Genomic DNA, 15,133 nt, shown 5'->3' on the forward strand with positions numbered 1-15,133 from the left:
CCCTCTTCCCCTACCAACTACACCAATATTACCTCAACAAGCAAAACACACCTAAAGAACACATAGCATTCTCTGCTTCTTAGCAAAGCTTCTTAAAAGAGAGTAATGATATTTTGAAATCCAGAGGCACAAACAGATGGAGTAAACCACAAGGTACGTACTCAGCAAAATTACAGATGTACAAAGTACTTTAAGAAATCTGGTTTTCCACAATGGTAATACGTGCCTTACTAAAAATTCTTGGAACTGTCGAAATAAGCTATTTGGTTTTTTGCACCCTCATCATTTTTTTCTTAAACAGCCTTTTTAGATTTAAGCATAACTCACTTAACAAAAGAGAAGCAGCATTAAACACTTATTTCAACGTTTCATTTTTAACCTTATAAGCCAGAGCCCAAAATTCATATTTACAGTATGGCTGCAGACACCCTATGCCATAGTATGATTTCCATTCAATTGGAATACTTCCAGCTAATTTTATTCATAAAATTTTTGTTATGTTTCTTTACATTACAGAAATTATTAGTGCTTGGGAATCAATTTTTTTTTTTTTGTTTCCAGAAGACAAGGAGTCACTGAACAATGAATAAAGGTTACTTGGAAAAACAGTCTGTGGTCTGCTCATGTATTTCTCTCGTGCTTGTTATTCCACTACATTCAAATAACAGTATCTTGACACATGAGCATATTCACCTATGTTCTGGCCTAAATATGGTCCAGTTATTTGTAAGCATTAATTAAGGTTTGTATTACAGAGACTTGAACTTGCACTTCAAATTTGCAAGTGAAACTTAAGCACAAGCCCCAGCTTAAGTTAGATAAGTATCATTGTAATGAAGGTACGCGCTGAGAATTCCAAAAAGAATTAATCTGGCAGTACTGTTTTTACTTTGAAATTACTGATACAAATCTCACCATTTCCCTGTAACTCAAAAAGATGTTTGTTTGTTTAAAGTTTGCAGGAAAGAAAACAAATTACTGAACAGTGGTTCAAGTTTGAATCACATAATACACCAAGAAGAAAGCTAGGAGTAAGAAAGCACTTAATTTTAAAAATTATTTTTGAAATAAACAATAGGGCTGGAGCATTCAAAATAAATTCTGTCACACTTTTACAGCAAAGTTGAAAGTCACAAGAGACTCATTCTGTTTTTCACTGCTCTAACAAAAGCACTTCTCTGGCATTCACCCATACTAAACACCGACACATTCATTTTACCCTTTTTCTATGACTTTGTTTAAAAAAAGCTCTTACCTCTGACCATGTCTAATCACCAAAGCATCTCTGCACAAAAATATTTTAGAGCACCCCAAAAACTCCTTACCTTGGTGCAGAGCTTCCCCAGGCTCCATGCTTGTCTGTCAGGATGTTGATAATTTTCTGTATTAGTTGTGTTGCAGTCACCTGGTCCCGGTACTTGGCTGCCGTGATCAAATGATGACACATTTTTTCTTCTTCCCGTTTGTCTGCAGAGTACTGGGCACACAGTGACTGGCAAGAAAATAAAAACTTTATTAAAAATAAAAACTCTGCATTTTAATTACACCATCCAAAGGAAGTTTGATGCACTTCATAATTAATTACTTATATAAAACCTGAGAGAGGGAAGAATTCACCCCATTTTCCAGGTTTGAGAACTGAGGCCCTGAGCAGCTGCCTACAGGGAATTCATCTGGAGAGCCATGCAGAGGACTCTTGGTTTGCCATGAATCCTTTAACCACAACACACACACACTCAAAATTTAGCAAAAACCAACACGTTAATGGACAGACTGTATAATAAAACATATAAAATAAAAGTGGTTATGCCTGTAACAAAGTGAACAGCTCTACAGAAACAACGGCAAATTTCAGAATAATGAATGTCAGCTAGCTGACCACTCCACTCCCATGACCCCTGATTAGATTTGGGGAGCCAACTGCTTGCTGTTGCTTATATAAATATATATCTATGAAAGTTAAGGAGAAAAATCCACATTTTTTCAGATAGACAGAAAACAAATTCATCTGAGGACTAAATCAATCTTTACCAGAGATGGCTTCTCCAAGTTGAGCCTGCCAGTTGAGCAGGCCAGCATGGGAAAGTCGGTAACTTTCCCAGCAGTATCACACCTGTTGGTATAAACACCTTCTGCATGCCAACCTGCTCAAAAGAGAATTCTAGCAAATAAGAGCTCTAAGTCACGACCACAAACTGAACTATGAGAGATTCTTTGTTACAACATTGTTTCATAGTTTTGGGGTTTGTTGACCTTTGGAAAATTTGCCTGTTAATAAAGAACTCAAAAAAACGGGCATCAAATTTTTATTGCCCCCTCACCAAGACCCCATTTTGCTGTACATGAAAGCCCACAAATATTGGTAGAAACAATAAAGGCTTTTCCCCACTTCAGCACTCTCTGTTTGTAATTTCAGTTTTCATCTGGCAGTTCCACGGATCACATATGCCAGACAAAGCATCTCGGCCTTTGTCAATGATTGGATTATTCTATGATCTAGTTAGTGGAATGGGCACAAATGTCTGCCTAACAAAACAAAAAAATTGCTTTTTCTTTCTGAAGCACAGCTGATGCAGACACTAGTACAATTATTCCTTAGAGGTTAGATATCAGCACACTATCATACGCTTTTTATGTTTAAAACAGTAGCAATACTTTATCTACACACAGGTACAAGACCTAGAAACTTGCTGCAAATAAAAAAATCAGCAGGCTATGATTGCTATTTATATATATGTATATATAAATATATATGTCATATAAAGTGACAGAAAGATAGAATGTGAAAAAAAAACGCAAAATAGAATTTGGACTTGTGTAGATTTTCACAGACACCAGACAGCAAAAATATACTAACAGATGAATAAATTTTAAAGAACCATTCTAACAATTTTACTATATTTCAGTATTTCCTCAGAATTTCCCCACACCTTACAGCAATGCTCACCTGATGAGCAGACATCCAGGAGGACCGAAGAATAAGCAGCTGATTTTCCAAGTCAATGAGACATCAAAAATTGTCTTTTGTATTCCTACATGAAGCACACTACCACTCCATTCCAAAGAAATGTAAGATGACTAAATTGTACCCAACACAGGATTTTTCCAGCCCTTTCTGAACACAGCTGTCTTTTCCAATAACGCTGGAACTATTTTACACCCATGATGATTCCGATTTCTCTTCAGCACTTTGTAAATGTTTCACAAACTGTTATTTTTAAGTTGCCTGAAAGGGCAGAATTCTAAAAACAAGTGAATAAGGTAAGCTAAGTAGTAAAATGTTTTAAAGTGCTCTTTAATGGATCCTCCTTTACAATTTGAACAGCAACTTTTCATATCTGACATAAAATCCATAGATATAAATCACATTAGAGGGTTATTCTTTCCCCATTATCAATCTCTGTCTCTTTATGGAACATTAAAGTCACATTTGACCTTAAAACATGATAAAATGGAAATCAAACTCGAATGTTTTGTAAAAGATATAATGAACTTGTACCTCTTTTTAAAAAGTCTCTTTATGATGTGATTTTGAACACATTCTTCATTAAATACCAACAAGGATTTTCAAAATGTAGCTGTGACAAACAAATAAAAAAATGGTATTTTATTCTCCTGACAACTCCCACGAAAACATAACCAGCCTGTTACAAACAGCAAATAGAACTCCACTTCTCAGGAAATCCACCACTCAACATGAATAGAAATTTGAAACTGCACACCTAAACTGAGAGGCTCGCACTGGCCTCAAAATCCCACAAAATTATAACATCACTCTAGGAAGAGCTCTTAATCAATGGCATGCTTTTTACAACATATATTTTACAAACAAAATTTGAAAGAAGCTGTAGTTTTGCAAGATATCTGTCACATGCATATGTAGTTACTACCCCTACAAAAGTTCTGCAAGAATAACCTTCTCTTTGATCATACAGGTGTCTCACCAGTTGTTCAGTGGGTCACAAGCTACCCTCAATATCTGCCAAAGATACAGCAAAATAAAGTTATTTCTCCACCTCCCTCTCTCAAATACTTCAAATACAAGAGTGAAAGAAGACTGGTTCCACCAAAAGAATCAGGAAAAAAACCATCCTAAAGCAGCCAATCACCACCAGAATATTCTGAAAGCATTAAAAAATCCCTGTTTCTCTTCATTTTCCATTTTCCAGATGTTAGGTTCACCTGATGCACCACTTCCAAAGATGCAACACCAGGATATAGAGTGGTACACAGTCAATACTTCACACTAAATCCCCATCATTCCATTTATGTAAAATAGAAATCCAGCTTGACTTCTGTTTGGGCACAACCTCAAGAATGTATTTTTACGGTTTTATTTCTTTTTCGGTGTTTGATCTCTTGCACCTGCAATGTGCACCCTGTCATGTCAGAATATGGTTTCACAATTAAGATATACAGTTAAACAGAGTTGTCAAACCTTCCTTCCACTGCTGCCTTGGCCTACATGATTTTTGTTATCTGTCTGGGCAAGTGTGCAACAGAACAGTAATCACAAAAGTAGTGCAGTCACACTTTGGATGAAAAAAAGTGGTGAAAGGAGGAAAAAAAATATATTTTCACTTACACACCTCACAGGTTATCTCCAAAAAGTCCTAAATTCAGTGATTGTTGGAAGTTTTAAAAAGGGGAAGTGTGTTAAGCATGAAATAGAGGCAAGACCCTTGTTTTCCAGCCCTTCACCCAAGACAGAACAATCCTTCACTTCGCATTATCACAGAACAGGGTTTTTCCTCTCTCCCGTTCTCTGCCTGGACAAGACTGCAGGCAATTTGAACACGTAGGTTATCTTAAGATTCATTTTTAAGGAACCAGAATTCTGAAGGGGCACAAGGTTGTCCAAAAGGCAAGTTATAAATATGAAAATACAGTACATTCTGTATGCAAGAAATATTCTAGAAATACTGACAGGGTGAGTTAACCTATTCTGCCTGTCTATATTTCAGTGAAGAGCAGGATTAACCTAGTTTTCAGAACTATTTTATCTTTGATCTTTACAAAAATGTCAAGTGGAAGATTTTCTCTGCACGGTACCATCAGCATCCTGCACCTCTGCAGCCCCAAAATTACAACATAATGCTTTCTACAAGCAATTCAAAAGTTTGATAGCGTACGGTTTTGAAAAGGAATGTTGCACTTTTTACTCTTTTTCTTCAACTCTGAGATCACTGAACACTTTTACATATGCCAGTTCCTTTGTCTAACAGCTAAAAGCTACTGGCTTTATGAACAGCCTTGTCTCAGAGGGTGTCACTTAGGAGGCAAAGTCATCCATAAGATAACGCACAGCCTTGCCACTAATGCAAATTCCCTACAAATAAGGATATTTTAGTAAATGAAGGAGCTCCTCAGTCCTCTGCTTTCACCGATCTTTGCACTTGACCTCTGACCTGAGGTTTAAAGTCTGGACTAAAAATGCTACCCAGGGAAATCTTACAAAGACTCCTGAATAAGACTTAGAAAAATGAAAGCTTAAAACCTCACCAGCGAACAAAAGTCAACCAATGACAACGTCTGACAGGCACCGTCAATTCTGGAGTGATGCCTCTGTCATCCAACGACTCCAAGTATTGATTTCTCTCAGCATGAAAAAAGCTTAAGCCAATGAAATAGATATAGCATCATCCCCCCGATAACAGCCATCAAGGTTAACACCAGCAGAACACTTATCAAAGTATCTCTTCTATTTCTTCTTGTTTTAATGGACTGAGCACAATGCAATGGCTTCTCATCTCCTCAACCCATGGTTTTCCAAACCTCATTTATCCGCTTTTCCAGCCTTTTATCTGATTTCAACATTAAAAAGATTCTGCATCTAAATCAACTGTTTGTAATACAAATGGGTCAAAAAAAGTAGGTTTATAGCCAGACATTCATGGGGGGCGGGGGGGGGGGGGGCGGGGAAAGTGCATTTAAAATAACAAGACAAGGAAAAAAGGCATGGAGTTGACTTAGATCACACCAAACACAGACTGGTAAAACTACAGTCATGACCAGAAATAAAAAGTATCTACCACAATCAATTTGGGTTTGTGATTAGAGAGAAATGCAAGGATCTCAAGAGACATCTGGTTTTAATCTGTGCTGAGTCAACAGCTTTATTTTTTACCTTCAAGTCTCACAGAATTAAGCTTTAGTAAGTCCAAATAAACACTAGGCAACAGCACTTTTATGCAGATTCCATCTTTCAAATGAACCCAATTTAGTACAGTAGGTAAATGAGACAAACTAATCTGAGTTCAACTGGAAGAAAAGCAGCTGTCAGAACAAAGGAATAGTGAAGAGTAGAGACAAATAAAATCAGATTTCTTCTGCAGTGTCCACTAGCACCACAGACCTTTTTTTAGCCTTTTTCTTTGATGCTTATCTAATTGATATTATTTGTATGACACTAGCACCCTCAGATCAGAACCAAAGCCAAAGCTCTGCACAAACAAGATCTCTTCCTTTTTGCTAGAAACTGGGATTGCTACACTATTCCAATATCCTAACTCTCTAAGCATCGCTGCTAACCACTGGCATAAAGAATATGCAGGGAGAACTGTTCTTTACAAACCCAAGGACCTGTTTTTACTGTATTTATGTCCATTTTGCATTCAAATCACGCACTAGGATAGGAACTTTCCTCCCTTCCTCTTTTGCAAATCCAGTTTGTCAGTAGACCCTTCGTGCTGCTCTAGTTTAAAACAGCCTAAGTGCCTAAAAGCAACACATTTTGGCAATAAATTTAACATTTTTTGGGTTCACATGTTCCAAGTACAAGGCATTTTTCAAGCTAGAAAGAATGCAAGTACCATTCCCTATGCTCTAGAAACAGTAAAGCTCAGTGCTCCTGCACAGGTGGCTCTGCGCTCTCAGATTTGATACTAAGCAATGGAGCCAGGGATGATGACTTCAGCCATCCCCCAAGCACACTGTATCACCCTTGTGACATTCAACACCACCACAGAGATTAGTGCTGCGTTCACTGAAGAACTTCTAGTCCAGTGCAACAAGCAAATCAAATCCACAAACAGCTTCTGGAGGTGACACACTCCCGTATTTTATATGGAACACCCACTCTGTCCAAAAAATGCCATATACTTACATAACCTAAGGATTCACTACACATTCTTAGTGGGGACCAAATTCAGGTCACACTGGTGCGTTATTTTTCACAGGTGTTGGATTTGGTTTGGCTCTCTGTTCATATCATCCTTTCTATGCAACTTAAGTTTTAAAAAGGGGGTAAAACACCTTTTAATCAGCTGAAAGAAAGCATGTAAGTATTGAAGTGGGCCAAATACAAAGCTCTGGAATGTCCTCATTTCATTCCCTCACTGAGGGGTGACCACTGCCCCTCCAACAGCCTCATTCCACTGAGGCACAGGAAGGATTTCCATCGCCTTGGAGGTGGGGACAAAGCCGTTCAGCAATTCTGGCCCCCAGAAGCTTCCCCAGGATTCAGATTTCTAGACACCCCGCTGCCAGCACAGTTCTTTTACAACTCACAGCACCAAGACTTGGCACAGGAGTGACACCTGAACAGATTGAAAGTCACAAGCCATTCAGATGGCACAGCTAAACCTGAAATGATGTCTCCAAGAGCAGGCAACACACATCAGTGAGGGTTTTTGAACAACACAGCTTACTAGTTAAGAAGCCTTTAGAGGTACCTCATAAAAAGCCATTTTTCACAAGTTTTGTATCTGATTAGTTCTGAATAGTTTTTCAGAGTAGTGGCAAAAGGTGCATTTCTGTAAGTGGGGAAACAATAATACCTTAAAACATAGAAAAAATGGACATTCTCAATGAGTGGGAAAATGTAGCCAGAATGATTCAGACAAGCAGATAAACCAAAGGAGAATTTGGAACCTTATTACAAAATACCTTGTACACCTCATAAGTAGTACTGACATTTTGCAGTAAAGTTCCAAATAAAGTCACAACAAATGTGGCTTCAGTCTCTGGCTATTAAAAAAAAAAAAGTGAAAGGCATTTGCATGACTTAAAATTCTTTAACTTCTATAGCAATCAAAGAGACAGCTATGAATACTTAGGTATATCAGTATTTAACACCTGACTTATGTCAATGGTCTCAACAATTACCTTGGAGGAATGTGTATTTCTATATAGGATTTGTTATTATATAAGAAGTCACATTCATATTATATGTAGAACCCAAAGCAAAAATAATCAACATGCCTCTGTTGATTTTGTTATTTATTGCTTGATATTCCTGCTACATCACACTTACTAAATTTCCTTATAAATTTGCAAAACACATGCAAAGAAAATTCATTTCCAGCCAAAAACCTCTTCATAAACAGTTTCCAAGCTTATGTAAAGTTCCAGCTTTGCAAAAGGCAGAAAGATTAGCCCCTTGAGATATCCCTGCAGTCTGGGGTCTGTGTTTCTGGTTCTATTTTCTACATAGCTCCCCTCAAGCACTTTCCCTGTTTAGTGTCTTGGATTCAGGACACAACTCTGATTTTAATCCAGGAGTTTGAGAGCATATCAAAATCTATCAATTCATGAACAAAGAGAGATCATATCCATTTGAGATAACAAGCATTGAGGCATAATAATTTCCTATCTTGCCATGATGGGTTGCACGCCAGTGACAAGCACATCTTTAATAAACATCAGTACTTTGGATACCACACTGTTTACAGACCTGACTGGGGTCCTAAAATGTCACTTATGAGGCTTAGTGGGGGGGAAAAAAAAAATTAAAAACATGTAATTGTCCTTGATGTCTGGCAGTTCAGGACCACTGAAGCCTCTTAGAGTGGAGAATGATCACTGTGTGCCTGGCACGGATCCTTGAGCAACACTGCTAAATAGGACAAACACAGGTTTGCTGGCAAAGTGTTTCCTTCCCACACATGGAAAAAAGCCCTTTAGTTACTGCCATCAAGTCATCTGCATCTGCAGAAACATTTTAATTAATTACTAAGGAAAAATATTAAGGTTGGGTTTTGGTTTGTTGGGGTTTTTTTTGGTCAGAAAAATTTCAAAGTACTAGAGAGAATTTGCAAAAAAAGGAGGATTACATGGAATTTTATTCTAAGGTCTAGTCAAGAATAACATGTTCAGTGCTGCCAATTAACAAGTTTCGAACTTACACTCCAAACTTGCTGTCTACCTCTTTGTAAAACTAAGATTCTGGAGAAGTTTATTCTTATTTATTCCAGGACCAAGTATTTTAAAAGCAAGATATTTTGATGAAGATGATGATGAAATGGCAAAGACAACAACAAAAAACACACACAAAATAAACACAGAAGCAAAGAGAAGGATTTTTAAAATATGGTCAATATGGTCTTTTATAGCAGCTATTCTTTAAAATCACTCCTAGTCACTTACTTTGGAAACATGTAAAGAGTCACAATGCCAGCTTTGGCTTAACCTCTGCCTTATCTTAAAGCCTCCTGTCAGAGTTCCTATAGCATCGAACTATGAAAATCAAATTGTTTTAACTTAATTTTTCTCCCCCTCTCCTTTTTTCTAGCATTCTGTATTTTGTGTTTCATTCCACCTAGAGCATGAGACTTTTTCCCTTATGATTGGCTCTCATGCATTAAGGTAACATGATTTTTAATTTTAGAACAGCATGAGATGTATATGAAGTTTTTTTTAATTAACATTTTTTAATGCAGAAAAAGTTCTACCACCCTTGAAAGGTTGACATTTGGCTCCAAAAATTGTTGGGGGGGATAATTTAATTTCTTGTATAACTGGGTGATTTTAATAACCATAAAGAGACAGCATTTGAAATATTCCCATTATTGAAAGCATGAGAAGACAAGAGCCTCTGGGTTTTTTGCAGCAGTCTCAAGTGAAAAGCACTCATTCATACAACTCTAGATCCTTACACTGAGCAATATGGAACACAGACTGCGAATATTGCTTTAAAATTTATATATTTTTCTTGCTCTTTTGATGTAAACGAAAAGACTGCAATGATGCAAGAGCCAGCATTGCAACTACCACAGATGTTCCCTTCAGAGAATTTTTCTGCTTGAAGAATTCAGGCAGTTTCTACTGGCATCATCCTTTATATTGTCAATTTTAATTAAAAAAAATATAATACCCCCTAAACAATTTGCTTACCCTCACATAAGAGCATGTAAGAGCCACTTCCTAAATTTTCTGCTTTTTTCTCATTTCAATGTCACTTTTCAGAATTTGTGAAATATACAAATTTCAAGGTTCTGATGTTCTTGTTGAGTTTTGATTTTGGCTCTGTTTCGGTTCAGCATACAAGGTTTTTCTCTCTGGTTATTTTGTTGGGGGTTTTTTTTGCATGGTATGAGGGTGATTTCATAGCACCCCTCAACACAGTTATCAGCATTTTCTACCAACAGATGAACTCAGGGATGTTGGTGTAAGGCCACAAAACAGATTACACATTCCAACTGCACAAATCCTGCTTAACTAGACTTTGCTAACTGACTTTAATTCAGTGAAAAATACTAAATTCAATACTTGGAGCTGGTTATGTTTAGAGCACAATAGCCATGCAGGATGAAAAAAAACAAAAAAAAAAATAAAAAAAGGGCAACACAAATTCTGTAGATTTTTATAACACAAACCTGAGTTTTGGCGTGAATTACAGTTCACTCATTAAAATTACAGGTTTTGAAATAAAGTACAGTGAGTAATCAAAATCAGCAGCTTCCACCAAGCATGCACAAAACCAAAGGAAACTACTGAAATTACATAAAACTTTATATAAAACACATGTAAGCGACAGTTATTGGGCATACCAAAAAGCCATGTAACAACGTCTCTCACACACTTTAACAGCTTCAGTTACACTCCAGCCAAAAATCTACTTCTAATATTCCAGATTTCTGAACAGCTTCAAACAACTGTGAGCCAAACAAATAACCCAGGAAACATTCCTCCCTCCTCTCATGCTGACCATACCAAAATTGCCTTGTGAAATGGCATTGGGCCAGTGCCAAGATGAGTGGTGTTGGCTACAGGGCTCTCAACAACTGCTTAGAAATGAGATATCTGGGGTTTCTAACGGGCAGCACAGGAAAAAATAATCAACAATATTTCAGAAGTCAGAATATCTGATTTTTTTTTTTTTTTTTTTTTTTTTTCTTTTGTAAATGTTCCCTTGGGACCAAGGGCCTGCATGGAGCCAGCACAGCTGAGGATGACCCAGTCCTGCTGCTGGTAGTGGACAGAGGCCATGGCCAACTCTTGCCTCTGGTCCCAAGTTATGATGTTTGTTTCACAAGTTCCACACATTCTCTGTAATACAGCAACTCATCCAGTAACTGAGAGTTTTGCTTGCTTTATCCACCAAGGATTGGCATCAGCCACAAAAGATGAAATCTCAAACAGCTCTAAGGACAACAGACAATTCAGGATAGTTTTGTAAGACTCAAATCTCGAGTTTCTGCAAGGACAGGCAGGGAAAACACTTGAAGGAGCTCAAACATCTCAAAACCCACTAGGCCATAATCTTGGCATTACTACTTAGTCTTAGAATTTGTTCCTGTAAATTTTTGACCAAAAAACCAGCATCTTTGAAGAAAAAAAACATGGAAGGATGACCAAAGCATTTGCACGGCTCATCATAGCGACTATCATCACCTTCCAAGCCCTACTTCCAAGCGATATCGAAATCTTTTAAGATGGCCAGAAATCCTTGAAGATGCATTTCCTAAAGTGAATTAGTAACAGGGACTTAGAAATGTGAGCAGGAAACAGGTGGGAGGGAGGGAGGGAGGAGTGGTGAGAAAAGTTAACAGGAAACATCTTATGTGAAGCAGAGAAGTGAGGACAGTTTGGTTTTCTGATTGGCAAATCTTTCCAAGGATTGACTCCAGATTAACAGTGAAATCCAGAGGTTTCTAAGTCACTTGGAAGCTTCCCTGACAAAATAATCACCAGAAGAGCAATTTAACTGCCTTACACATCTTCCTTTTCATGACCCATGACCATCTCAAAGGAATTGGCTCAGCTTTCTCCCATTTAGGTCAAAGAGAAAAATCAGTAGATAGACTCATTCTGTAAACACTTCGATAAAAGAATAACATGAAAGCAGGAAGGAAAAGATTTTTTTTTTAACTCTGTTATAGTGATTCCCACTTTAAAGCAAATACAGGGAAGTTAAGATAAAAACCTGGACTGCAAAGCAGTGAGGTAAAAGAGGCAATGTGAAAGAGCCTTTTAATTCCAGTAAAGAATTCTGATTAGTGCAGTCTTGTTCCCTTTCCTGGAAAGCCGCATAGATACTCAGAAATAAAAGCCTACCTTTGTAAAAGATTAGGAATATCGCCCCTGGATGGATGTGGCTTGATGGTTTTCCACCATTTCCACCTCTCTGGATCCCAGACAGCCCCATCTACTACAAACTACAGATAATTTTATCAATATAGTCGTAAAATCCTTATTAAAGCAGTTACTGTCTCTTTTCAACCATCAGTCAAGGAAGTGTTTATTTCTGCACATCAAAATATTTTGCATTCATAATGGAGCATTCTCAATAAAAGGCCGAAGCTTTCAATGGAACAAGAAAGTAAATTATTATACTAAATGCAACATTTTGTACAATTTTCTCCTCAATAATACACTAATAGACAAAGGGGAAAATACTCCATGGAAGAAATACAGGTAACAATAAAAACCTTGACTGTAAGTGCTTTCAGGAACTACTGACAAACACCTTCAAACATTTCCTAAGCATCTCAGTATGTTGTTCTCAAAGCTGACTTTCATAAGTCACCTTCATGACCATCAAAAAATAAACATTCACATATCAACTTTGTCATGCCTCAATCAGGAGACCGCATCAACTACAAAACGAGACTATTCCTACCAGGATTTTACTCCAAACAAGAGAATGATGAGAGTAACCACAGCTGACTTCACCAAGAAGCCATAGGTCAAGACAAGCAGCTACTCAAAATATGGACCAGAATTTTAATTTACATTTTTAATTTACATTAAAATTAATTACAGAATTTACCATTACACTATAGGGTCAGGTATGCTGTGTCTTTTAGGCACATCCAAACCTGGTTTGGGGTTGCAAATCAATCTAACATGAAGATACTTGTTCTTCCTTTCTTTTATAGAAACGTCAGTGCGCACATGCTTGGGTAAATCATCCAGACTTTGCAACCCTAGTAAGGGTCAGAGTTGAAAAATAAAACTCTTTTTACATTCAGCTCTAGCCAGTAGTTTAGTGGGTCAGTAAATGAGTGCATACTGCAGGTACACAAACTTGTACATGCTTTGTTCTTGTACATACAGCTGCAGAGCCTTCATAAAGTCACTTCTAAATTTTCATTTCAACCACCACACACTATAAAAAATATACAAGTAACAGAAATAACAACATCCTAATACCTATATGCACCAGTCTACCCCAGTAACTTCAGAACTGAGGAGCTTTTACATGAAATCCAGCTATAGTCAAGTGGATGGGCTTTAACCCAACAGTCTGAACTCAGGTCAGCCATAAACAGTATTTGTAACTTGGGTGCTTTTGCCAGGAAAAATCAAATGAAAGGAAAAACCATGCAGAGACAGCACTAGAGTATAGGGAATTATTTTACAATTCTGCGACCTCTTTCTTCAACTGCTGTTATAAACAACCTTTTTATATAAAAACTGTATTTTTGAAAATGAAATTGTATTTAGAATATTCAAGATTACTGCCAGAAGACTGTCAAATACATCTGGACTACAAATGATAATATGTTGAATCAAAAGCTAGCACCCATTTAGCAATCAGATGCATATTTCATCCTTAATGAAGGCCTGAAAAGAAGAGTTCACTTTATTCTGGATGCAGGTATCAAAGCAGATCTCACAAAGCAACACAGGCGCATCATCTAAGGATCTTTTTCACATTAAGAATCCTATTAGAAGGAAAACACTAAAAGGTAATTGAATTTCCCTCAGTTATCTTCATCTCTGTCAGCTCCTGCTACAATAACTTACTCTCCAGAGCAGAGATAACTCAATTCTGTCCAGCAAGCATATGTTATGAATCTCCAAAGCAAACTTGTCTAAATCATTCTGGTCTTCTATCAAGGTTGGCTGTAGATATGAACTCTGACAGAAAGCAAACAAATTTATTTTTATCTTTTCAATAATTCGCTTCCCTGTGCCTTGATGGAAGAATCTTAAAGATATAAATGTTTCCACTAATTCTGGAATTATAAAGGCTGGTTGAAAAAATTTCATCTGAAAGTTAATGCTATTAAAAACTCTTCAATTCCCTATTCTGTTTTAACAGAAACAAAAAAGCAGTTTCAGGTTCCTGCAGGCAAACAGAAACTAAATTATCATGCTGTAATTAAGACTTTTTTCAGAATGGTTCTGATATTTAAATTTTCACCTACAGTGGAAATGCTAAATCTACAAATAACAACAGAAGAATACTGTAACCTTTTTTTTTTTTCATCAAAGCTCTTAAAACATCAGTAAACACAAATCCCCCACTCACATAAACAGACTACTTTGATCTAAAAAGTCACATTTTGGGAAGGTATCATGACTTATCTAGACCAACATCACAAAAGCAAAATAAAAGAAAATCAGCCAAAGAAAGGGTACATGACAAGAATCAGTAGAGCTAATTCCAGAAGGAGAGGAGAGGAGAGATAATATGAGACAAGAGCCTGGTCAAACTAATATTAACTGTACAATCCCTGTCAGTTTGTTTCAGGCTCTTCAACATATATGTAAAAAACAATCTGCAGAATTAGTGAATAATGAATTGCCAGAGTTCCCTGCTGACACGCAGCTACTCAGAATCGTTTAGTCACAGAGGAACTGGAGGGGAAGCTTGGAAGACCAAGTCACCATAGTAATAAAACAGCACAGGAGCTTTACCTTAGATAATAAAACATAAAAATTAATCTAATTTTAGATATAAAATTATGTCTGGTGTGTTCACCTTTATCTTTGCTCCTTTTTGCCATAATTCTGCAGCAATTGGAATTAATCCTCTTGTTGGAGGCAGCCTTCCAATTGTAAGCATTGAGCATAGTCATCAGCCATTATCAGCAACAGCTTCATTCTATTAATTACAACAGTGTAATGAACAGAAGGTGCTCTAGGAAATACCGGTTGTGATCCACATCTCCTCACCCAAACT

General features: G+C 37.1%; 1 protein-coding gene across 6 annotated transcripts in view; it reads right to left on the reverse strand.

Moving 5' to 3' along the window:
* Window positions 1–15,133, reverse strand: part of LRBA (LPS responsive beige-like anchor protein) — a 366,633-nt gene that overhangs the window by 215,068 nt on the left and 136,432 nt on the right. For all 6 annotated transcript variants that reach the window (XM_040065850.2, XM_040065848.2, XM_040065849.2 and 3 more), the window contains exon 37: window positions 1,326–1,492. In XM_040065850.2, the coding sequence (XP_039921784.1) occupies window positions 1,326–1,492 (167 nt within the window). The remainder of the gene's footprint in view (window positions 1–1,325; window positions 1,493–15,133) is intronic.

Source organism: Hirundo rustica, chromosome 5 (genome assembly GCF_015227805.2).
Source record: "Hirundo rustica isolate bHirRus1 chromosome 5, bHirRus1.pri.v3, whole genome shotgun sequence".
Classification (NCBI taxonomy): Eukaryota; Metazoa; Chordata; class Aves; order Passeriformes; family Hirundinidae; genus Hirundo; species Hirundo rustica.